The 23,639-nt window shown below is 44.2% G+C and overlaps 1 protein-coding gene across 5 annotated transcripts in view; it reads right to left on the reverse strand.

Annotated features, from left to right (window-relative positions):
- HDAC8 (histone deacetylase 8) overlaps positions 1 to 23,639 on the reverse strand; it is a 240,898-nt gene that overhangs the window by 3,030 nt on the left and 214,229 nt on the right. For all 5 annotated transcript variants that reach the window (XM_054471183.2, XM_063660411.1, XM_063660412.1 and 2 more), the window contains one exon: positions 19,223 to 19,328. In XM_054471183.2, coding sequence (XP_054327158.1) covers positions 19,223 to 19,328 — 106 coding nt within the window. The remainder of the gene's footprint in view (positions 1 to 19,222; positions 19,329 to 23,639) is intronic.

The following is a 23,639-nucleotide window of genomic DNA, read 5'->3' on the forward strand; positions in this document are numbered from 1 at the left end:
GAACATCTTTTCATGTGCTCATTTGCTGTCTGTATATCCTTTTCATATCTTGTCTTTTGCCTAGTTCCTATTTTTTTTTTTTCTGTTGAGTTTGGAAAGTTCTTTATATATATTTTTTATTTTTATTTTTTGAGACAGAGTCTCACTCTGTCACCCAGGCTGGAGTGCAGTGGTGCGATCTCGGCTCACTGCAAACTCTGCCTCCTGGGTTCAAGGGATTCTTCTACCTCAGCCTCCCGAGTAACTGGGATTACAGGCATGTGCCACCACACTCGACTAATTTTTGTATTTTTAGTAGAGAGGGGATCTCACCATGTTGGCCAAGCTGGTCTCAAACTCCTGACCTCAAATAATCCACCCGCCTCAGCCTCCCAAAGTGCTGGGATTACAGGTGTGAGCCACTGCACCTGGCCCTTTATATATTTTAGATACAAATCTGTTGTTGGATATATGATTTGCAAATATCTTATCTCAGTATGTAACTTATCTTTTCATTCCCTTAACAGGGTCTTTTGTAAAGCAAAAGTTGATTTTGATGAGCTCCAATTCCTTATCAATTTTTTTTCTTTTTTTGGATCATGCTTTTGGTATTTCAACCCCCTAACCTCAAAAAAAATCTCTGGATAATCTTTGATCCTTAATTTCTTAGTTCACACCTTCTCCACATCTTATGAGTTGTGAAGCCTAACCTCAAGATGTCTTTCCAATCTATCCCCTTCTTTCTGTTCCACTGTCTCTGCTTTAGTCACATCTCTTGTTACTCAGGTCACTGCGACAACCTCTTATCTGGTCCTCCTGCTTCTAGAGCTATTCCCTGCACCATTGCTAGCTGTGATCACATTCCTTCTCTGCTCAAAAAGACTTTAGCAGGCTGGGCGTGGTGGCTCATACCTGTAATCCCAGCGCTTTGGGAGGCTGAGGTGGATGGATCACCTGAGGTCAGGAGTTTGAGACCAGCCTGCCAACATGGTGAAACCTCGTCTCTACTAAAAATACAAAAAAAATTAGCTGGGTGTAGTGGTGGGCGCCTGTAGCCCCAGCTGCTGGGGAGGCTGAGGCAGGAGAATCGCTTGAACCTGGGAGGTGGAGGCTGTAGTCAGCCGAGATGGTGCCATTGCACTCCAGCCTGGGTGACAGAGTGAGACACTGTCTCAAAAAAAAAAAAAAAAAAAAAAAAGACTTTAGCAGTTCCCGACCTACCACGGATGAAGTCCAACTCCTTAGTGTAAATGGGCCCCATCCATGCTTTCCTGTTTCCATACCTTGGCTTGTGTTGTTGCCTCAGCTGAGGACAACCTACAGGGGACGCTGGTGTGAAGTGAGGGTCCTTCCATCTGTAAGTATAGCCAGAGCTAGGGGAATGAGTGAATGCAAGGATGAACAAAATTCCATGTCAAAGCATTCCAACAAGACATGTTCACAGGGAGGAAAGGTGGGTGCTGTACTCCTCTGCTGCTCTGCCTCACTCTCCAGTTACATTTGGAGGCAATTAAGAAAAACAACAGAAATAATTTTCACCAAGAAGTTGACGATGAGCAATGTTGAATCGGGGTAACAATAAAAATGCAAGCTTAAATAATGCCCATTGTTTTCCCCTCACATCTAGCTTTTCCAGCAGTGGGTGGCAGCCTGAGAAAATTCTAAAGGCTAGCACAGGCTGGGGCCTAGGGAGACAAGTTCAGACCACAGCGGGCAGACTCAATTGCCTAGAGAGGCCAAGAATATACTGTTTGTAAAGCAGGCTGGGGGCAAGACATAAGGGGCCCTCTTGATCCTTTTTTCATTTTCTTACTTTGAATCATGACATAAGTGTAAGAAATACTTTCCTTTTTCCTTAACTCTGTCACAGAAGAAAACAAAACCAAGACAGTGTAAATGGAAACTCACACTTGGCCTAGAGTAAGAGATACAAAAGGGACTGGTGGGGCTTGTGGCAAAGAGGAAGGTATCTGCCGGCAAAGTGGGCAGCTGCTGCTCAGCTCCAGCCACTCACCACTGTGCAGGCCTGTCGGCCCCCTGGGACCGAGTCCTTCCATTTTCCAAGAGAAGTCCAAATTTCACATTTTTATGCAGTTTCCACTGTGGTAAATGTGGGCAAATGACTGACATTTTAAAAGAATATCATATGAGGCATTAAGATGAGTGGCCAAACAAAACAATTTTGGAGACTAGATGTAGCTCGTGGACTCCCAGTTTGTGATTTCTGGTTATCTCTGAAACAGTCTTGATTTATACCTAAGGCACTCCATTTCACTCTCAAATATCCTGGTTTGGACAATAAACTATACTGTAACTCTAGCTCTGATGTACAAGAAGGAGTACTGAACTGGGACTCAGGGGGCCTGGGTTCTACTGAACCACTGGTTGACTCATTTGTTTGTCAATTTATTCAATAAACATTTATGGCATGTCTACTCTGTGCCAGGTATTTTGTTAGGTGTTGATGAACAATCTCTTTAGTCTTTCTTTTTAAAATTAATATATTTTATTTTTAGAATAGTTTTAAGTTTATAGAAAAACTGAAGAGAAAGTACAGAGAGCTCTCATATATTTCCTTCCCCTTCCCCTACAGGCAGTTTCCCCTATTATTAACATCTTGCATTAGTGTGATACATTTATTATAGTTAGTGAATGGATACTGATACATTATCATTAACTTAAGTCCACTGTTTACATTAAGATTCGCTTTTGGTCTTGCACAGTTCTATGAGTTTTGAAAAGTATATAATGTTATGTATCCACCATTAGAGTATCATGCAGGAATAGTTTCACTGCCCTCAAAATCACCTGTGTTCCATGGACTCATCCCTCCCTTCCTTTCCCTGAAGCCCGGCAACCATCATCTTTTTACTGTCATATGGTCAGAATCATACAGTATGTAACCTTTTTGGACTGGCTTCTTTCAAGATGCATTTAAGTTTCCTCCATGTCTTTTTGTGGTTTGATAGCTCATTTTTTCTTAGTGCTGAATAATAGTCCATTGTCTGGATGTACAACGGGTTTATCCATTCACCTATTGAAAGACATCTTGGTTGCTTCCAAGTTTTGGCAATTCTGAATAAAGCTGCTATAAACATTTGTGTGCAGGGCTGGGCACAGTGGCTCATGCCTGTAATCCCAGTGTTTTGAGAGGCTGAGGCGGGAGGATCGCTTGAGGCCAGGAGTTCAAGGCTAACCTGGGCAAAATAGTGAGAACCTGTCTCTACAAAATAAAAAAATTAGCTGGGTGTGATGGCACACCCCTGTAGTCCGAGCTACTCAAGAGGCTGGAGCAAGAGGCTCGCTTGAACTCAGGAGGTCAAGGCTGCAGTGAGCTATGATTGTGCCACTGCACTCTGGCCTGGGTAACAGAGTGAAACACTGTCTCTAAAAAAAATAAAAAATAAAAAAAAAACCCAAACAAACAACAAAAAAGACCTCCAAACATTCATGTGCAGATTTTTGTGTGGACATGAGTTTTTAATTCATTTGGGTAATTACTAAGGAGTGTGATTGCTAGATCATGTGGTAAGAATATGTTTACTTTTGTAAGAAACTACCAAAATGTCTTCCCGAGTGACTGTACCATATTGCATTCCTACCAGCAATGAATGAGAGTTCCTGTAGTTCTATATCCTTAACAGCATTTGGTGTTGTCACTGTCTTGGATTTTAGCCATTCTAATAGATATGTAATGGTATCTCATTTTAATTTGCAATTCCTTAGTGACACATGATATTGGGCATCTTTTCACATATAGTCTCTGATTTAAGATGTTTCAACTTTATGATGGTACAAAAGTAATATGCATTCAGTACACTCCTCAACTTATGATGGGGTGACATCTAGATAATCCCATCATAAGTTGAAGATACTGTAAGTTGAAAACATACTTTCCACTTATATTTTCAACTTATAATGGATTTATTGGGACATAACCCCACTGCAATAGGCAGAGGAGCATCTGCACTTACTTGCTGTCTGTATATCTTCTTTGGTGAGGTGCCTATTAATATCTTTTGTCCATTTTTATTTTTTTTTAATTTTTTTAAATTTTTTGTAGAGATGGGGTCTTGCTATGTTGCCCAAGCTGATTTTGAACTCCTGGGCTCAAGCAATCCTCCCTCTTAGGCCTCCCAAATTTCTGGGATTACAGGTAGAAGCCACCACACCCCAAAAATGGGCTCGCTTTTGCCCATTTTAATTTTTTTTTATTTAATTTTATTTTTTTGAGACAGGATCTCACTCTGTTGCCCAGGCTGGAATGTAGTAGTGTGATCACAGCTCACTTCAGTCTTGACTTCTTGGGCTCAAGTGATCCTCCCACCTCAGCCTCCTGAGCAGCTGGTACTACAGGCACATGCTACCATGTCTGGCTAATTTTTAAATTTTTTGTGGAGACAGGGTTTCACCATGTTGCCCAGGCTGTTCTCAAACTCCTGGACTCAAGCGATCTGCCCACCTTGGCCTCCCAAACTGCTGGGATTACAGGAGTGAGCTACTGCACTCAGCCTCTTTTGCCCATTTAAAAATTGAGTGTTTTCTTATTGTTGAGTTTTAAGAGTTCTTTGTATATTTTGGATTGAACTCCTTTACTGGATATGAATTTTGCAAATATTTCTCCCAGTCTGTGGTTTGTCTTTTTATTCTCTTAATCTTTTTAATGTGGAGCAGTGTGGTCCAATAGAACTTTCTTGGATGATGTGACCATCCTACAGCTATGCTGCTCAATATGGTAGCCACTAGTCACATGTGGCTACTGAGCACTTGAAATATGTCTAGTGCAAGTGAGGAACAGAATTTTATATTTTGTTTAATTTTAATGAACTTAGCCACATGTGGCTAGTGGTGAGACTATATTGGACAGAGCAGACATAGAACAGTCCTCCTGTGCTTTTTTTTTCCTTCATGACGTTGACTAGGGGTCATCCTTACTCCTCCTTTGTTTACAACCTTCCTTTTCAATCTATTAGCAAGTCCTGTGGATTCTACCTCCAAAATAGATTCCAAATCTACCTCTTTTTTTCCATCCTTCACTGCTGTAACTGTACCCCAAACTATTCTTGCCCTTTACATGGATGATTCTAATAGCCTCAAGACTGGTCTCCTTGCTTCCTTCCTTGTCTCCTACAACCCTATTCTCTATATAGCAGCCAGAGTATTTTGTTAATACTTAGGACAGACCACATCACTCCTATGCTCAAATCTCTCTAACAGCCTCCAATCACAATAAAATCTAAGTTACTCACCTGCAGGGGCCGGTCACTTGCCTCCTGTCTCCTACCACCACCCTCCTTGCTCACATGAGTCTTCTTTGTGTGGTTTGAACACAGAAATCATTTTTCCCTCTTAGGGCTTCTCCTGTGCCAACTTGCTCTTCCTTCTTCCTGGAATGCTCTGTCCTGGCTAGCCCCATTTCCAACTCTTCTCATAACCTTTGTCACCTTGAGTCGAGAGGTCTCAACCCCAAAGTCACTTCTGAGAGACCTTAGGACCACCCAAGCTAAGGAGCCATCCCCTCAGTCACTCCTTTTCTGTCACACGATTCTGTTTTATTTTCTTCAATCCACTTAGCGCACAGAAAACATCTTGTGTGTTTGTTTCTTTATTTGCTCACTGTTGGCTTCCTCTCACCAGCTCTATGAGGGCAGGGACCTTGTCTGCTGTCTTGGTCATTACTCTACTGTTAGCACCCTCGGTAGTGCCTGACACCTAGTAGGTGCTCAGTACCTATTCACTGAAGGAAAAGACATCTGTAGACTACAGGGAAGCTGATCAAGCACTTTCCCATTAAATTCCCAGAGGCTTAAAGCTTGGTCATTGCTCTTAAGGACCTTATAAATGTGGTTAAGGTGAGCAAACACATGCTAACAAAAGGAGAACCAGGCTAGGATACATAAGTTCTGAACACAACCAGCATCACAGCAGTTTGGAGGGATGCTGGTGTGATCTCAGGAACCCTTGGAGGTTGGGTGGCACCACAAAGGAACAGAGAAGTGAATTTAGGACTGTTGAAAAGTGTTTCCAAAACTTCTGTCATATAAGTACCTCTTTTAGGAATGTTTTTATATCTGCTTAACAGCTGTATTAATAGTCACCTTGATATATATATATATATATATTTATATATATAAAACTTTTTTATTTTTTTATTTTTTGGGGCATTAACTCACTTTTAAACCTTCAGGCCAAGCCCAGTGGCTCACGCCTGTAATCCCAGCACTTTGGGAGGCTGAGGCAGGAGGATCCCTTGAGCCCAGGAGTTTGAGACCAGCCTGGGGAAAACAGGGAGTCCCTGTCTCTATTAATTTTTAAAAAGCAATTTTAAAAAATAAGAAAAAAACTTTAATACCTATTTTGGCCTCATCTATCATAAGCAGCAATAATAATAATAATAGACAACTTGCTTATTACATTTTAAAACATACGTTCAAATAAATATGACTATTAAAATTAAAAATGTCTTTGTGTCACCTCAGATTGTCTCTCATATAGAGGAACATGAGGCTCATCTTGAGAAAAATCATTGTAGGGATTACTCTTGGGCAGCCGGTGTCCAGGCTGTCCTGCTGCTGGCAGGCTCTGGTATCTGAGAATCTTAGATGGTGTGCACCCCCGCTCTCAGCCAGCTATCCAGCTCCCTCAGCCCAATCTGGTCCATTTTTCTGTCCATTTATTGCCTAAGCCTTTGCTGATGTCTATGATGGCCTAGGCCCTGTGCTGGGTGCTGGGGACACAGAGGGGATCAAGACAGTTCTTGCCGTGAAGGAGTTCTTGACCTCGTGAGGAAGACATATATGGAGGCAAACACATTATAGTCCACAGCAGCAAGGTGCTACAATTCTAGTATGTACAGAGTGCTGTGGGCAGAAAAAGAGGGCATAAGAGGCTTCACAGAGTAGGTGGTTTATTGAAGGGCAAAGGAGGGAAGAATGTTCCAGGCAGCAGGAACAGAGCAGGATGTATAAAGCCAATTGCAAAGTTTTTGAGGTCAGGATACAGGATGAAGTTCAGGGAGGGGGGCAATGCAGCTGGAGAGGTGGCCAAAGGCCATATCAAGGCCAGGGCCTTATCTGAGAGGCCATGGGGAGCCTCTGAGAGATTGTCAGGAGAGCAGGGGATCTGGTGGGATCCAGGGCTAGAGCAAGATTTCCAGCTGCTGCCCCATTATGGCCAGGTTCAAGGACCTCATTTTCTACCTGGGAACAATTGCAGTACCAAGGGTTCCTATGAAGCCTTGGGCATGTGATGATATGGATGGCTGGTTTAATTTTTAGCTCTTAATTGTCAACTGCATTGCTTGCCTTGGAATGTCGATCCCTCCTGTCATCAGAGAGCCTTTAATTGACAATTAAGTAAAACCGCCAATTACCACTTGTCTGCCTCTGACCTGAATTAGAACCTGAGGTTGTGGATTAATCCCACCAGGCTTCTGACATTTACAGGATACCAGCACTTAGAGGATATTACCCTGATGGTTAGGGTGCTCTTGTCTTAGTTCTCAAGGCACTACTGCAGTCTCAAACGGAATCGAAGCAATTTCTAAAATAGCCTATGATTCATTTTTTCTCCCCTCCTGTGCCTAAATCTGCTGGCTTCACGTGGAGGGATGGGCACAAGTAACTGTAGAGGTGACATCACAGGAGTGGGCTGCTTGCCTGCCAGCCAGCTTGTGGAGCTGGGCCCCGGCAGTTGTCTATCTGCTGGGCTGGGCAATGCCTCCCAGCCGTTTTGGGGACAGAGCTCCGAGGTTCTTTGGTCGATGTGCCTTCTCCACATTTCTTTTTCTCAGACAAAAATTCTGGGCTGGGAAATCCAGGATAATGGGAATAGCAGTGGTAGGAGGAATAATACAGCCTTACATCTGTATAATGCTTTAGAGTTTGAAAGCTATTTGCTCTATTTTGCCCCACCCAAACACCAGTGGGAAATGGAAGCTGGGATTTTTTACTTGAACTGGAGACCAACTCTCGCTCTCTTGCACAAAAAACCTAAATGCTAATATCCCCTATTCACCTCAAGGCATATCATGATTAGGCCTTGGACGCCACCAGAAGGTCAGAGAGGCTCCCTTCAGCTTCTAGGTGCTTCCTGGAAGATAAATTCTCCAGGACAAATTGCCTGGCAGGCACAATCTATTAACTATGCCATCCTGACTGAGCCAACAAGTAGTGCCAGTCTCAGCACTGCCAACTCCTTCTGCACACCCTGGTTTACAGTCCCAATGGTCCCAAAGACCTTTACTGGAGCCAAAGGCACAGTCGCTAACTGTGGAGCCCTGAAGGTAGGGTGTGTCACAAACATCTAGAAGTGCCAACAGCTGCCAGAGAGCTCAAGGGCCTGTGAAAGGAAAACCCACAATTCAAGTCACATCAGCTATCACTGTGGATCCTGAAGTGAAGGGTCACTGAGCCCAGCCGTGAACAGCTGAAGAGTGGGGTAGAGGGATTCTTTTCTGGGAGGAGCCATAAAAATGGTTCTGTGGTGGTCTCATGATTGCTCTGTGATCATTCAGCATGTGAGCCCAGCATGGCTTGGTGTCCCTGGTTCCTTACTGCCATAGTGAACATGAGAAGTCTCCTCTGGCCCAGCTCCCCTCCTGTGATCTTCCCCAGGATCATGGTCACCAGGCTGGAAGCCAAAAGAGTGGTATATTCTTGATTGGCCTTCCTAGTTTTAGATTAGATTTCAGTGTCACTAGTGTGCACGTATGTGTCAGGGGATGAGGGTGGGGGTTGGAAGCAGTGAGCCACAGATGCTCAGCAGTATTGTGAGAGCAGCAGGTGCTCCTGCTACTGTTGCTGCCATAGCTGACACCACCACCACTATCACCAAATGAATCCAGGATGACCTTGTGTAAGACCACAGTTGCTGGTCAGTGCCATGAAAATGTCATCTATGTAAACCAAGATGCTTGTACTTGGGTAGTCAGAAATCTTGGCGGGGTATAAAAGTGACCCTTTTGAAAGTTGAATCTGTAAATCTACATGTGGAAAGTGACTGTCAGAACAGAACATCACCACCTCCAAAGCAGAGAGCCCTCCCAGAACTTGTTTTCCCAGCTCATGGCAGAAATGTGCACCTATGAAAGTAGATTAAGAATCACCGCCTCAGCCTGTTTTAGAGATGTGAATAAAAATCTTGGCTTGGGACTGCCTTCTCTCTGGTTGACTGATTTTTCAATTGATTTGTATTTATTAGCTAATGAAATTAAAGTTGTAAAAATGATAACAGAAACACAATAAATCTCTCCCACAACTGGCTGTTTCTATGTCACTATGGTGCATTCCTCACTTTGATTACTTCAAAGTCTATTATTTTGTTTTCAATTATTCTGTTTTTCTGGCACTGGAGAAAATCAATTTGTTTTATTTTCTCTTATTCATGCACTCAATTATGCTCTTCGGGCACATTTAATCACTTTGATGTTTTCATTTTATGGCCCGTCTCTAGGCACTTCAGCTGCATTGCTGCCAATGGGCAAGCAGGACTAATTTGCATGTCACAATAGACTTGAAATTCTAACTCAATTTAGAAATCTTTGTGAAATCTCCCTCCAAAATGTGCTTGGAGCTGCAAAGAGGCAGAAGAATGTTGGCAAACCAGGAGCCTATAAAGATACTTTCCTTTCTCAAAAGACTATGAGCTCCTTCATGACCCGACCATGGCTTGGGGAAGTCCCTGTCCAGGTACAGCAGAAAACCATGGGATGGGAGGTCTGCAGACCTTCCTCTGGAACTCTGTGGTGAGAATCCTGCAGCAGCTGCCCCTCAGTGGCAAGGCCAAGGAGGCTAGGCCCACTTATCCTGGCAGAAAATGACCCTTAGTGCTGCTGGATTTGGTGGCTGTGCTCAAGACAGCACCTGAATCTCAGTTGCCTAAAGAGCCTCCAGGTAGACTGACAAAGTTGTCAACAGTTAGGCATTCCAAAACCTTGAGTGGTTTACCTTATTTTTCCTAATAATTTCCAACCTTCCTTCTACCCCTTGATCATTTTAGAGCTAGAAGCTGGAGGGAAATGTGCAATACAATCGCTTTGGGCATGTACTTTGGGCACACAAGCAAAAAATGCTTAATTAAACATATTAGAGGCCTCCAACTACTCTTTGAATATTATTGGTTTGTTTATGCAACAATCAGCAGCTCTGCCAGGCAGAAGGAAAATTCCTTATTTCTTCTTCTAAGCTTTGGGTATGATCCTCAGCGTCTCAGGTGGAATCCTATCTTCCGCACTTACCTGCTGTGTGACTTTCTACAGGCTAATTAACTCCCCTAGGCCTCAGTTCCTACATCTGTTAAATGGGGCTAATAATATTATATACATTAGAGACTGATCTGCTTCCTAAAGTTCTACCCATACTGTCAAGAGTTTGGCCATACCTATATGGACTTTTCTTATATAGACATAAAAAAACCCCAGCCTCATCCTAAGCAATATCTTTGAAACCAAAGAGTTTGATCTGATAATTATATTTTTTAATACACATTGAAACATATATCTATATTGAACATACTAAATCCATTTCGCTTGGGGTCTTTGATATTGCTTGTCTCTTCATCTAGAATGTACTTCACTACCATTTTTTTTTTTTTTTTTTTTTAAGACAGGGTCTCACTCTATTGCCCAAGCTGGAGTACAGTGGTGCAATCATGGCTCACTGCAGCCTTGACCTCCTGGGCTCAATTGATCCTCACATCTCAGCCTCCCAAGTAGTTGGGACTACAGGTATGTGTCATCACACCCAGCTCAGTTTTACATTTTTTTTGGTAGAGACGGGGTTTTGCCATGTTGCCCAGGCTGGTCTCAAACACCTGGGCTCAAGTGATCTGCCTGTCTCGGCCTCTCAAAGTGCTGGGATTACAGGCGTGAGCTACCGTGCCTGGCCGAACTCAAATTTTGTAAATCTCCTTCCCTCATTTCATTAATCTCTGTTCCCAAATGTCACCGGAGAGGCCTTTACTGAATAGCATCCCTCAGAATTTATCAGTAAACAACATTAAATATTTATTTAGTTGTTTATTGTCTATCTTCCACACTAGAATGTAATCTCCATGATGGGCAAGGACTTTATTTGGCCTATTTCCTTTATTATTTTAAGAGACAGGGTCTCACTATGTTGTCCAGGCTGGTCTCAAACTCCTGGGCTCAAGCGATCCTCCTTCCTCAGCTTCCTGCGTATTTGGAACTATCAGCCCACATCACTGTGCCTGGCTTATCTATTCTATTTACTTCTGTGTTGCCAGTGCCCAGAATAGTGCCTGGCACATATTAACACTAAATGGTTACTGTTAGGCTTCCCTTCCATTCCACCAGGGTGGTGTCAAAGAAGGCAGAGTAGAAAGCCAGGACTTTCCATCTTTGCTCAATGGCAAGGAGGCCCACCCACTGCTATGTCAGTAGAGGCCAAATGGGGAGCAATAAAAAGGTGCCGCTCCCATTTTTGGCCATAGTGGAATCAGTGGAGGTCTATTGGAGAGCCTGAATTCTACTCCACCCAGCAATACTGAGGTGCCCTTCTTCTCCCCAGGGTGTCAGTGGTGGCTGAGTAGGGAACCTAGACTTTTACTCTCCACCTGGAGGTAATAGGGTAGTGCCCTCTGCTCCTGCCAGCATGTATTACTTTTTTTTTCCTGACTACAAAAACAATACACGTTCATGGTAGAAATTTTGAAAAATACAGAAACAGCATAAAAAAATAAAAATCATCTATAATTCTAATTCTAGATAACTACTGTTAAGGTATATTACTTTGGTAAAGTATCATCAAAGATGATTACTGTTAGCACTTAATTCTTGTGTTTTTCTGTGCATATGCCCTCTCCCAAAACACACACTAAATATAGTTACAAAATTGAGACTATATGGTAGTAAGCCACTTTGTATCCTCTTCATTTCACTTAACATTGTAATCATGAGCATATTCTCGTGTCATCAAATTATCTTTTAAAATTTGCTTTTTAACTGGCTGCAACAAATTTTTTCATGTAGATACACTGTATGGAATTCATACCACACCTCAAATTCAATACATCAAAAGAGAACACATCAAGTATATGTTTCAGTAAAGCTATGTCCCCTCCCCCAAGAGCTTCCCATTTCAGTTGGTATCTAGGCTGGAAATCTCAGAGTCCCCTTTACTTCTTTCTCCCCGATCTTCTATAAATGGCCTACCTCCCAGTGCTGGTGATGATACTCTCTTCATAACAGCTCTCAGTCATTTCTTCTATTTTACCACCACTATTCTAGTCCAGGACCTTGCAGTCTCAGTCTTGCACTACCATCACCATCCATCCCAAATATCACTGTATCATGTGGTGCTCTAATTTCAGAACCTAGAATGACTTCCACTTTACTGTGGATATGAACTAGTCAGCCTGAAATTCAAGGGAGCCTGCAATTGGCCCCCCATCCCCACCCTTCTGAATCTCCCTCACTTACAAGTGCACCCCTACTCTGATCTATTCAAATCCTCCCAGCCTTCTGAAAGCAGTCTCCTTAAAGTCTTACTGCCCAGTCTCTTCTATATATAGTGTCAGACGTTATTATATTCTGATCTGTCCAAGGGGCTTAGTTTTGTCTCCTAACCTAGATTTCTCAACTATTTATCGGGGGAGGGATCATGTCTTAAACACCTCATATATCTCCCAATGGCACCAACATGAGGGGGGTGGGGTTCAAAAATATATGCGTTGATTGCTTGAGCTGGGCTTTAAAGTGGAGACACAAGCATATCTCTTAAAATTAAACTGCTTCTGAAGCTCACTTTGGGAACCTGAGCAGGGGGAAAGGGTTTACTAGGGGAAAGGTTTACTAGCGACTAGAAAAAAGCAGAGGGGAGAGATGATGAGTAGGTGTCACAGGGCAATGCTGCCATGGAGAAGAGGGCCGCCAGGTCTGGGTTCAAATCTTGAGTTTACCACGTACTTCTTGCATGATTAGGGCATGTTACACAATGTCTTCGGGTGCCAGTCTCCTACCTCATAAGGTAATTGTGAGGTTAAAAGAGATCATGTATGTGAAGTACCCAGCACAGGGTGTTGTGCTGTACCCTGTCAATATCAGTAGTTCCCACTTCACAGATTTAGGCAGAAATTCCAAGTCTTCATGAGTAATATGCCAAGGGTTTTCATGGTTTCTTAAAAGCTGCTGTCTAAGTTACTGTTAACTTTGGGGAGAGTCTCCATTTTTATTTTAGGATTAAAAAAATTTTTTTTGTAGATAGGGTCTGGCTCTGTCACCTAGGCTGGAGTGCAGTGGCACAGTCACAGCTCACTGCAGCCTCAATCTCCCTGGGGTTAAGCAATCCTCCCACCTCAGCTTCCAATGTAGCTGGTACTACAGGTATATACAACCACGTCTGGCTAATTTTTGTATATTTTTGCAGAGAGGGGGTTTCACCACGTTGTCCAGGCTGGTCTTGAACTCCTGGGCTCAAGCAATCCACCTGCCTCAGTCTCCCAAAGTGCTGGATTACAAGCTCGAGCCACGGCGCCCGGCCCAGAATTTTTAAAATTTTTAGCATGACATTTTTATAACTTATTTTTCTGTTTAACAACAACAACAATAACAATGACAACAAGAAGCCTTTCCATCTCTTATACTCTCTCGTGAAACAAGAAAGAGAGGAACTTGCTTGATGAGGAAGCCCAAGCTGGCAGTAGGCTCCTGGAAAGGACCACAGGGAGATGAAGAGGAATAAAGAGCCAGCAGGGGACAGGAAAGAGAGATAAAGAATGGACATCACAGAGATTTTCACCCGAAGTCATGCAAATTGGCTCAGGTATCCTCCAAAACCCTGCTCTGAAGTCCTTCCAAGAAGCCCTAAAGCAAATGGTCAGTTTATCCTTGGGACCAACCCTACCTTTCAACTTATCCTCATGGCTTCTCAAGAAGCAAGAGACAGTGTGGAAGGAAGCCAAGTTTCCATGGTATAGAGTCCCACCATGCAGGAGCACTGCTTCAAGCCTGGGGCTCCAGCAGGCCTTGAATATGTGCAAACCTGAGCTCCAATTGCTAGCCCCTAGAAGGATGCCAATCCCAGATGTCAGGCTGCCAGAGGAAGTGCTGCTTATACCCAGCACAATGGTTCTCCTAAGAATATTACCAGTAGATATGCAAAGGGTCTCAGATTGGGGCTGTGGAACTGCAAATGGCAGACTGGGTCTGGTGGCTACAGCACATTTCAGGCAGCAGGAGCTGGGTGAGCTGGCTTCTTCTACCTTCTGTCCACCTCTTTTCCTTCTCTACTCATCTCAAAAGGGAGCTAGAAGCTTCAGATTACAGTATGGTGGGGGAGAGGGCGGGGTCTAGGGAGGGCTACAAAGCCTATGTCGGGGGCCAGAATTTCGAAGGTTGCATAAGGCTGTCTTCTTCCCATTTCCAGGGAGTTTAGTGTTTAGGATTAGCCACATGGAAGGAGCTGGGCATGTAGTGTGAGGTAGGAGGGCTTACTAGGGGCGATTGGAAAGAGCAGACGGGATGATGAGTAGATTTGACAGAGCAATGCTGCCAAGGAGAGGAGGGAAATAAAGGTCAAACAGCCTGTCTCTGAAGCTCCACTCCAGGCCTGGGTTCCAATGTCCACTCCACTGCTTATTAGCACAGTGTGTGGCACACAGTAGGTGCTCAGTAATTACCACCTGCTGAATGAATAAAGGCGGTCTTGGCCAAGTCACCTATCCTCCCTGAGCCTCAGTTTCCTTATCTGTAAGATAAATAGTAGCTATTCTTCTTCTTATTTCGTCTGTGTTGTTTCTGTCCACACCCATATCAGTTTGTTAGGTTGCCATCCTAAGGCTCCTTCAATAAGGGGAAGAAAGGGCAGATGCATGCAAGGCCTTTTTCTTCCCTTGTGTCTTCTGCCTCCCCCTTCCGTCCTCCTCCTCCTTACTTCCTGACCTTGTTTGTTTCTTTTTCTCTCCCAGTCAAACCTGGGGAATAGTTCTGGGAACACAGAGCAAGTGTTGAAACCTCCCGTCACAACTGTAGCACATTCTTACAAATGCACAACTCCTCCACTCCTGCTCCCCAAGAGGATTGGGCCTGGGCTGCAATGTGGAGCTCTGAGTCTCCTAGGGACCTCTGCTTGATTCGAATGTCATCAGTACCAGAGACCAGAAAGCCTCCTACCTCTATCTGCATTTCCCCATGCAGAGCTAGCCAGGCTTGAGGAGCTAGCCCTCCCTGGGGATTAATCATATCAGCATTATTCCAACTCTGGAAGGTTCACCGTGAGCCAGTTCCTCTGGAGTACATTCACCAGAGGAAAGGCAACCAGCTTTAAGCAAATGAAGATGGTGCAAGGATGATTTTACAATAGTAGTCATGAGCTGGACTAAGCCATCCGCTCTCTAACCTGTACTTTCTTATGAACAACGACGCATGCCTTCAAGATAGCTCATTGGCACGAGAGGAGTTTTCTCTGTGTGAAGCTAAGAGCTTGAATGGACTCTCCATGGTTTTGTGGGTCTTTTTCCTCTCAGAAAGACTAATGGGCAGTAAAGATGGGATAAGGTGAGGTCTAAATTTGCCTGTCCCTTCAGTCATCCTGTGGCATGCGGAACGCATCTCTGTAAGATGAATCTTCTCAGGTTTGATTTCCAATAGGCTACAATCTCATCTTTTGTGCCTCTAAGGGATGTGGCAAGGAAGAGAAAAAGCCCAAGCTTAAAGGCTGAACAAATTCAACCAGATATGCTGGCTGAACTCCCACACATAGAGTGGAGCTGAATCCATTCATTCCCTTATTGCCATCTTACCTCTCCAAAGCAATCTGTGTCACATCCTACTCTTTGTTTTTCATGGGGTGAGGGGAGGTGGAGGGGAGGTACAGTGAGAAATGACCAGCTTCACTGAGGTTTTTATAAACAAGAACAAATAACAGTCTTGTAGACAGGTTCAGGAAAATTTTTCAGAATTCAGAAAATTCAGCAGCCTTTCCACGCTGACCATTGTCATGGCAACGCACTATCTGATGGCAGCATGCGTCACCATGCTGGAGGGGCACAGTATCAGTATAGCAGGTTAGCCTGGCCATTTTTAGCAACATTTGGACTTCTTTCTAGCCTTGTTTCTTAAAGGTTTAGCTGAATTTCTCTTTGGTTCTGAGCTTGTGTGTTCTGCTAAGTTTGCATGGCTAGAAAACAAGAGTTTGTCAATACGAAAGGGATGGCTAAATGGAAAGTCTGAACATTCCTAGTACTCTATAGCCACTCCACTTGCTGTCTACCCTCTCTGGCTCCTCCTCAACCACTCTTAGCCATGTAGTTTCTCTTCTTCTCTGCCTCAATTCTTTCCTATACACGGCATCACCTCCCCACACCCAACAACTGTGACTCATCTGCCAACCCCTGTACTCTCACCATATTCTTTCTTTTTCTATTTTCTCATTGTAATATACAGCATCCTAGAATCTTAGGGTTGGAAGGAGCCTTAACAGCAATTTAGTCCATTCACCCTCCCCCAAGGCAGGGGCCCTTCTACAATATGACAGCCTAGGGATTGTCTAGCTTCTATTTGTATATCTCCAGTGACAGAGACCTCATGCCTTCTAGGCAGTCTGTTCCACTTTGGATAGTTCTAATTGTTAGAAAATGTCTTCCTTCTATTGAATGAAAATCTGCCTTTTAAAAATATCCATCCATGGGTCCAGCTCTATGCCTTGTGGCCACATAGACCCTGTCTATGCCCTTTGCTCTGTGACAGATATATGAAGTAGAGACCACATCCCCGAGTCTTCTCCAAAAGGTCCCAGCACCTCCAACCAGACCTCTTGGAGCCTCGGCTCCAGTCTTCTCCCCAGCCTGACTGACCTCCAGGAACATTCTCCTATTTGTCTAGAGCCCTTTAAAATGAGGTCGATACTGCATTAACATCTCTGGAGGCCACCTTGCCCTGGTGACTCATACTGAGCTCCGAGTTGACTCAAATCCCTAATTCTCTTTTAGCAAAATGCTGCTAAGTTATGTTGCCCCGATTTGCATGCATGTAGTTGCTTTCGTAGGACCCAATTCCTGATCCATATGTTTTCTTCCAGTTTGATTTCATTGTGTTACAATCAGAATATTGCTTTAACCTGTTAGGATCTTTAAAAAGCTTGACTTCCATGTAATTTTCATGTCCTTTGAGATCTATTATTTTTTTCACCAACTCTCATCCTAGCCTTTTATCTTGAATCTCTTTTCGATTTTCTGCTCTTTTAGGGTTCTTACCTTTCCTCGTTCTCTTCCCTTTGCATTACCTTCCTTATGTCTTCTCTCACTTGTCATTTCCATTTCCTCAATAGCAAGATGCCACCACTCTCTGGAGCTATGTCCCTGGGTATGTGTGCAGGGAAGCAAGGGCATACACATATCTGCACATATGGAGGTGTGAGCGAGTAGCTGCAAGGCTTGCTTGGTTTCCCTGTTTCTATTGCTTTGTCTGTGCTCTACCAGGATTTAGAGCCTGGATGGGGGAAAGTGGCAGAGTTGAAGGAAGAAGGGTAAGAGAAGCTGGTCCAGGATCAGTTCTGAGGAACACAGGACATGAGTACCAGGTTTGAGGGGAGCAGGGAAAACTAGGGCTGGATGGCTAGTGTTCATCAAGGCTGCAACACAGTGAGAAGAACTGGAGAAGGGCCAGGAGTGGAAGGATTTTGAAGGCCTTAGAAGTTGGATAAGGGAGGAGGATTTGGTTAGGAAGCAAGGACTTGTGGAGTCAGTAGCCACTGAGAGGTGAGAAAGAGTTAGCTTGAAACTATAGGGTCGTGAGAAGGCTGAGGGCTAGGGGATGCCTCAGAGGGGACAATCAGCAATGCTGTGAGAATAACCTTGAGACTCTATGACTTCTTAGCTTAAAAACTTTTCTCTGGCTAAATGAGCTCAGGACATGAAGACTTTGCTGCTGTCATTTACTGAGCTCTGCTAGTGGATAGGGGCATTAATGTAACTCGCAGCAAAGACTCTATGAGTGTAGTGTTTCCTCAGACTAACTCCAGCATAGAACGGGCCTCCTTTTTGTGTTGGATTATATTCCAGTGAGGGACTCAAAGGTAGGAGAACTGGTGCTATCTTGGTCATTTTATGAATAAACATGGGAATTTCCCTGTCCAGGATGGGCAAAAAGATACCCTTGGCCTCTTAACTCTGGCAAATAATTAGGATCTAAAAAATACACATATGTATATGTACATTTAATTAAACAGGAAAATGGGTGCCAAAAATACGTAATGCAAATGGCGGATAAAGTGAGTTGTGAAGAAGCAGCTGGAGTTCAGAGGGGGCGCTACTAGAATGCTGAGGACAGTGACCCTAAACAGCCAGTGGACAGTGGGATCAGGAGGGCAATGCCCTGATGGCTGCCACTTCCCCTCCACCCCGAGGCCAGAATGATTCCAGGCCAGCCTTGGGGAAGGGAAGGAGGCTAGGCCAGGAAGGAGGCTAGGCCAGCAGCCCATCTGCAGCACTCTGGCTGAGTCCAAGGAACCCACTCCCAGGGCATCGGAATCCCTGACTACTCATTGTAGTTCCACATTCTTTCAAGGCTCTACTGGATCAAGGACTCATACATACGGGAAGAGAATGTCTGTGAGCCCCCTCCCCACCCCTGCTAAGTCTGAATTGACTTGAATTTTCCTCTTTTTTTTTTTTTTTTTTTGGGACAGGGTCTCGCCCAGGCTGGAATGCAGTGGTGTGAACATGGCTCACTGCAGCCTCGACCTCTTGGGCTCAAGGGATCCTCCTGCCTCAGCCTCTCAAGTATTTGGGACCACAGGCACATGCCATTATGCCTGGCTAATTTTTAAATTTTTTGTAGAGATGGAATCTCGTTGTGTTGCTCAGGTTGGTTTTGAACTCCTGGGCTCAAGCAATCCTCCCGCCTCAGCCACCCAAAGTGCTGGGATTACAGGCGTAAGCCATGGTGCCCGGCCAAATTTTCTCATCTTAAAGAGTGCTTTACTATTGGCCTTTTGAAAGAAAAAGGGTCTCAGGGAACACTTTAGAGCTGATTTTCCCCTGGCAGTGCCAAAAGCTGAACCCTTTGTCCTTCTGAGGTGACCTTAGCCAGCCAAATGACAATCCCAACCAGAGTGGCCAGTGTAGAATTCCAGCTACAAGCTGTCAGGCCAAGAAGAGGTTTCCCTTCCAAGTCAGTGAAATGATTAGCTACCAAAAGGCAAATGGTATTTAAGGAAGCCCCCACTGATGGGCCACCACAAACTGGGTGGAACAAGGAGGGCAGGCCTCGAGGGGCGGTGCTCACCTTTGATGTAGTTGAGGATTTGTTGGATTCGGTGGGGCTCATTGCGGTCTGGCCGGCAGCTTGGTGTGATTTCCAGCACATAATCAGGACCATATGCTGTGAAAAACTGTAAGGAAAAGGGAAAGGCCAAAAAACAAATTAAGCCACATAAAACCTCCAAACCAACCACATACAAACAATCAAAAGAAACTCATACTACCGACAAGGCAAGGGAGGCCTCCTTGGGCAGAACAGGATGATGCAGCAGGAAGCCCTGCCTTGGTGGTATCACTACTCCCCTTGCTCAGACCTTCAATGATATTCCCCTGTGAAATTATTTAGCTTGCTGTCCAACGGTCTCTCTGCTTAGGTCTCAACTTTTCTCTCCAACTTCAGCTCTTACTGCTTCCTTGTCCTCTGGCCACACTAGACTGCTTGGTGCTCTTCCAAATCACACCATGCTTTCTCTTTCCTTAGGATCTTTGCCATTGCTCTTTCCTGGGGACTGCAAAGGCCCTCCCCCAGTCCCTGCTGCCTGTGAAAAACTTCCCCATCCTTCCAGGCGCAGCTCAAATGTCACCTCCTTCACAAAGCTGTCCCTCCTTCTCCACCAACCCCAAGAGCATTCTGTTGGTACTTCTTTCAGGGCCCTTAAATACACAGCGCTTGCCTGCACATCACATGCAGGTCATTGTGCTGGTTGCAGAGGGACTATAAAGATGGATGAGACCTCCTCTGGGGTCCTCTAGGTGTTCACAGGCATATTCTGCTTTGGGTAGAGATTTTTCAACAGTGACCCAATCGCCCCACACTGGACTGTCAGCTCCCTGAAGGCAGGCAGCACCTGTGTTTTATTCATTTCCTTGGTCCCCACAGACCATGGCAGCTGCTTGTTAGTTTTGGTTGCCTTGAATTCCCTGGCCCAGGAATGGCAAAGAAGTCTAGTTTCTCTACTTTAATTTTTCTTTCTCTGTAGTACAGTTTATTTGTTTTTTAATTCAAAGAATCAAAATAAATATTTGTGGATTCTATTTCTAGCTTGGTAGATGACTCCTTGTGACCACTGAAAAGTCACAATATCTGATTCAGCTTCTCTGGTAGGGCTGACTTGGGGAAAAACACTCCACGACAAAGGGAATCATTCAATTGGGATAAGTCTTTGAATGGGAAATATGCAAAGCTACTATTTCTGTTTAGTTTTTAACAGAAATAGTATTTGTGCACACTCTCCAGAGGGAGAGCATATGGTCCTTAACATTATGTGCTTTCAATAGTGATATTGTTAGGTGGTAAGTAAACCAGGGAAATTCAAATTCCATGAAAACAAAATGGCACAGAAGGCATGAAAAAAGGATCTTGATATACGTCATGACTTTGATGCCATTCAAAGAGCTTCTTAAAAATAATCCAGAGTTATTGCCATTGTCACCAAATTATGCTTGTTAAGAGTCTGGATGTACATCTGGCACCGTGGGAGATGTTGTGGAACAATCTCTAGGGATTCTAACAGTGTCTTTGTAGATTCCATGGAAGTAACTTGATTGGGAGATGGTTTTGCATATCCACGACAGAAAACTCTACACATTTAATTAAAAGAAAAATGCCCAAGACTGTGCCAATGCTTATAATGCCCTTTGTGTGTGTATATGTGTGTGTGGACTGATCTAGAAAGAGAGAGGGGCTTAGGTCCTTCCTGCTGGAGTTATTACTCTCTGATAGCTGAAGCCCCGAGTTCCAGAGATAGAAAAGGCTTTGAGTAGAGATTGGCTTTACCAAACCCATATGTGGAACAGACAAGAGAGGTTACCTGGGGGACACATCCAGAACCATTACCCCCTTTCCCCTGTATCATGATTGAAGAAACTTGAGAGGCTTGTATTTTTAGCCAAGGAGGGCCCCTCAGTCCAAGTTTGAGGACCTTGTGGGCTTGGCTGTGGAAGAGAAGGCTTTAAACAGGTGTGACACTCTCTCCTTAGGCAGCCTCTTCCCCAGAGTGTGTCAAGTGGTACACTCATTTCATGGGTATGGAAAGACAGGCTTAGATAGTGCAACAGAAGAAAGGCAGCTGCAATGAAGAAGCTCCTCTTGGAGACCTGAAGCCCTGGCATCAACGTGCTATAAAAATCAGGGGCAGGGTACCTATCTGAGGTATAGGAGGAGGGAATGTTCTGCCTCCAGGTGTGAAGATGACTCTGCTGATTCTCTGTCAGTGACACATGTCATGAGCTGCTTGATTAGGGCTGAGTGTTTGGAACAACACGTCCTCGCTTACGTGTGCCTATTATGCACTTACCCTCACTCTCCTACTTTAGCTCCCTCTTTGACCAAGAGCATATGGTTGCAAGATGGTCAGCTGGGACCAGGACTGGCTGCTATGTGACAGAACTCAGTTCTACTGGGATTAAGCCTCTTGTCCTGGTTTCATTAGCACCTGGCTTTAACTAACTGAGCCACATGGTAGGCACAGTCATACATAACCCATTCTTTGCTGAAACAGGCTGGCTGCAGGTAATAATAGCAAAGTCTGGGTTCCTCAAGTTCTCCCCACCTTTGCCAATCAAATGTTATTCCCAGGTCCTGCTTATTTGCACTGTTCTTAGGTTAGGGGACTCAGATTGTTTAAGAAAGTCCTTGTGTTGTGAGCCAGTTCTACATGGCAGCTGGCTGGCCTGCAAAGGTAGAAACTTATGTCATGTTCTGTTTGCAGACCCTGTGGTGTCCAACTCATCACAGGTTTCCCTTAAATGTATGTTGAATTAAATTAACTCACCAAAGGTTTAGCCAGCCATATAGCTAATTGTGTGAAATAATTCAAAGAATCAATTCATAGCATTAACAGTTTTTCTAGACTTTTGGGGCAGCATGATGAAGTGGAAAGAGCACTGGCTTTAGAGTCAGGGGAGCTAGATTTTGGTGCCTGGATTTAGCTTGTGTGTCTCAGGTAAGCTTCATTTAAAAAAAAGAAATTTAAATGTCGATAGCTTTTGGGGGTACAAGTAGTTTTTGGTTACATGGATGAATTATATACTGGTGAATTCTGAGATTTTAGTGTACCTGTCATCAGGTAAGCTTTTTAATCTCTGTTTCATCATTTCCACCTGACGATGACAAATGCTGACCTGGTTGGGCTGTTAGGAGCCAATGAGATAATATCTATAAAAGGGCCTAGCACAGGGCCCAGTACATACTAGGACTTCAATAAATGTGAATTCCCTTCTCCTGGGGCAAGAGGCCCTTGCCTAACCAAGCCTCATCCACACCCTGAAGGATGTCAGGTGAAGCGCTTAGGGCCGAGATGTAGAAAGACGAGTCTGTTCTTCCTGCCAGACCAAGCCCAGCAGCCTCAGTGTCCCTCCCCACTTGCTTAAGCCATTAGCTTAGCCTAGGAGAAACTGAATAGCCTGTGGAGAAATTGACTTCTCTCATAGTTTTCTGTCCTATGGTCCTGCCACTTGTTACTTACTGGCGAGGTGGAAAGGAAATATGATCACGTAAGGCAAAAGAGATGTTGGAGTGGAGGGATTTGGCTAGAACTAGAAATAGCTTGAGGCCCCTCCAGCCCCGAAGAGGAAAGGAAATGGGCAAGCAGCAATCCCATTCCCAGACAGGTGGAGCAGGGGATGAAAGAGGCCAGCTGACCTTCAAGGGAAAATGCTGGCTTTGATCTCAGTGAAGGAAAGAGGGAGGTGCTAACCTCTCTCCACCTCTTCCCCTTTCCCCCTCAGCACTTCTTTTGCTTTCTGGGCTTCAGTTTATGCACTTCTTTTGAGGAGAAACATGGTACTGAAAAGGGGGCAAATGGAAAGTATGAGATGGGGCAGAGGGATGGAAGTGAAAGGTAGTGGCTATTCTAGGGTAGTTGGTCCCTTCTCAACCCTAGAGTCAATGAAGAAAGAAACGTAAATAGCTTAGCATGAGTTCAGATCAGCCCAAGCTTGAGTTCAGTTCAACCCACCTCAATGCTCTTTTCTTGTTCATGTCTCTCCAGGTCTTGCTCACACAGTGAAAGTGGCATACAATTAGATAGTTGGTCAAAAAGATATTCAGAAGAAGCCCTAAGGTTGCTGTTATTCCTCCATAATCATGTTTGGTTAGAGGAAACCAAGCAACGAACCTGAATCCACCAATCCTTTTATCCTTGCCTCAACATTTAGTAAGTATCTACTATGTGCCCAGCTAGGTTAGTCATTGGGGTACAAAGACAATAAGACATGTTTCATAGGAGGGATTATTATAGAGCAGTGTGATGAGTGGTATAATATTAACAATACTACACGTATTACAAGCTTATTATGTGTCAGGCACCTAAAGTGTCTAAGCATTTTTAATAGATTGACTAACTTAATGCTCACAACCAACCCATACAGTAGGTACTATTATTGTTTCCGTTTGAAGCTGAGGATCTGAAGCACAGGACAGTAGGATAACTTGACAGAAG

This window comes from Pongo pygmaeus, chromosome X (assembly GCF_028885625.2).
Source record: "Pongo pygmaeus isolate AG05252 chromosome X, NHGRI_mPonPyg2-v2.0_pri, whole genome shotgun sequence".
NCBI lineage: Eukaryota > Metazoa > Chordata > Mammalia > Primates > Hominidae > Pongo > Pongo pygmaeus.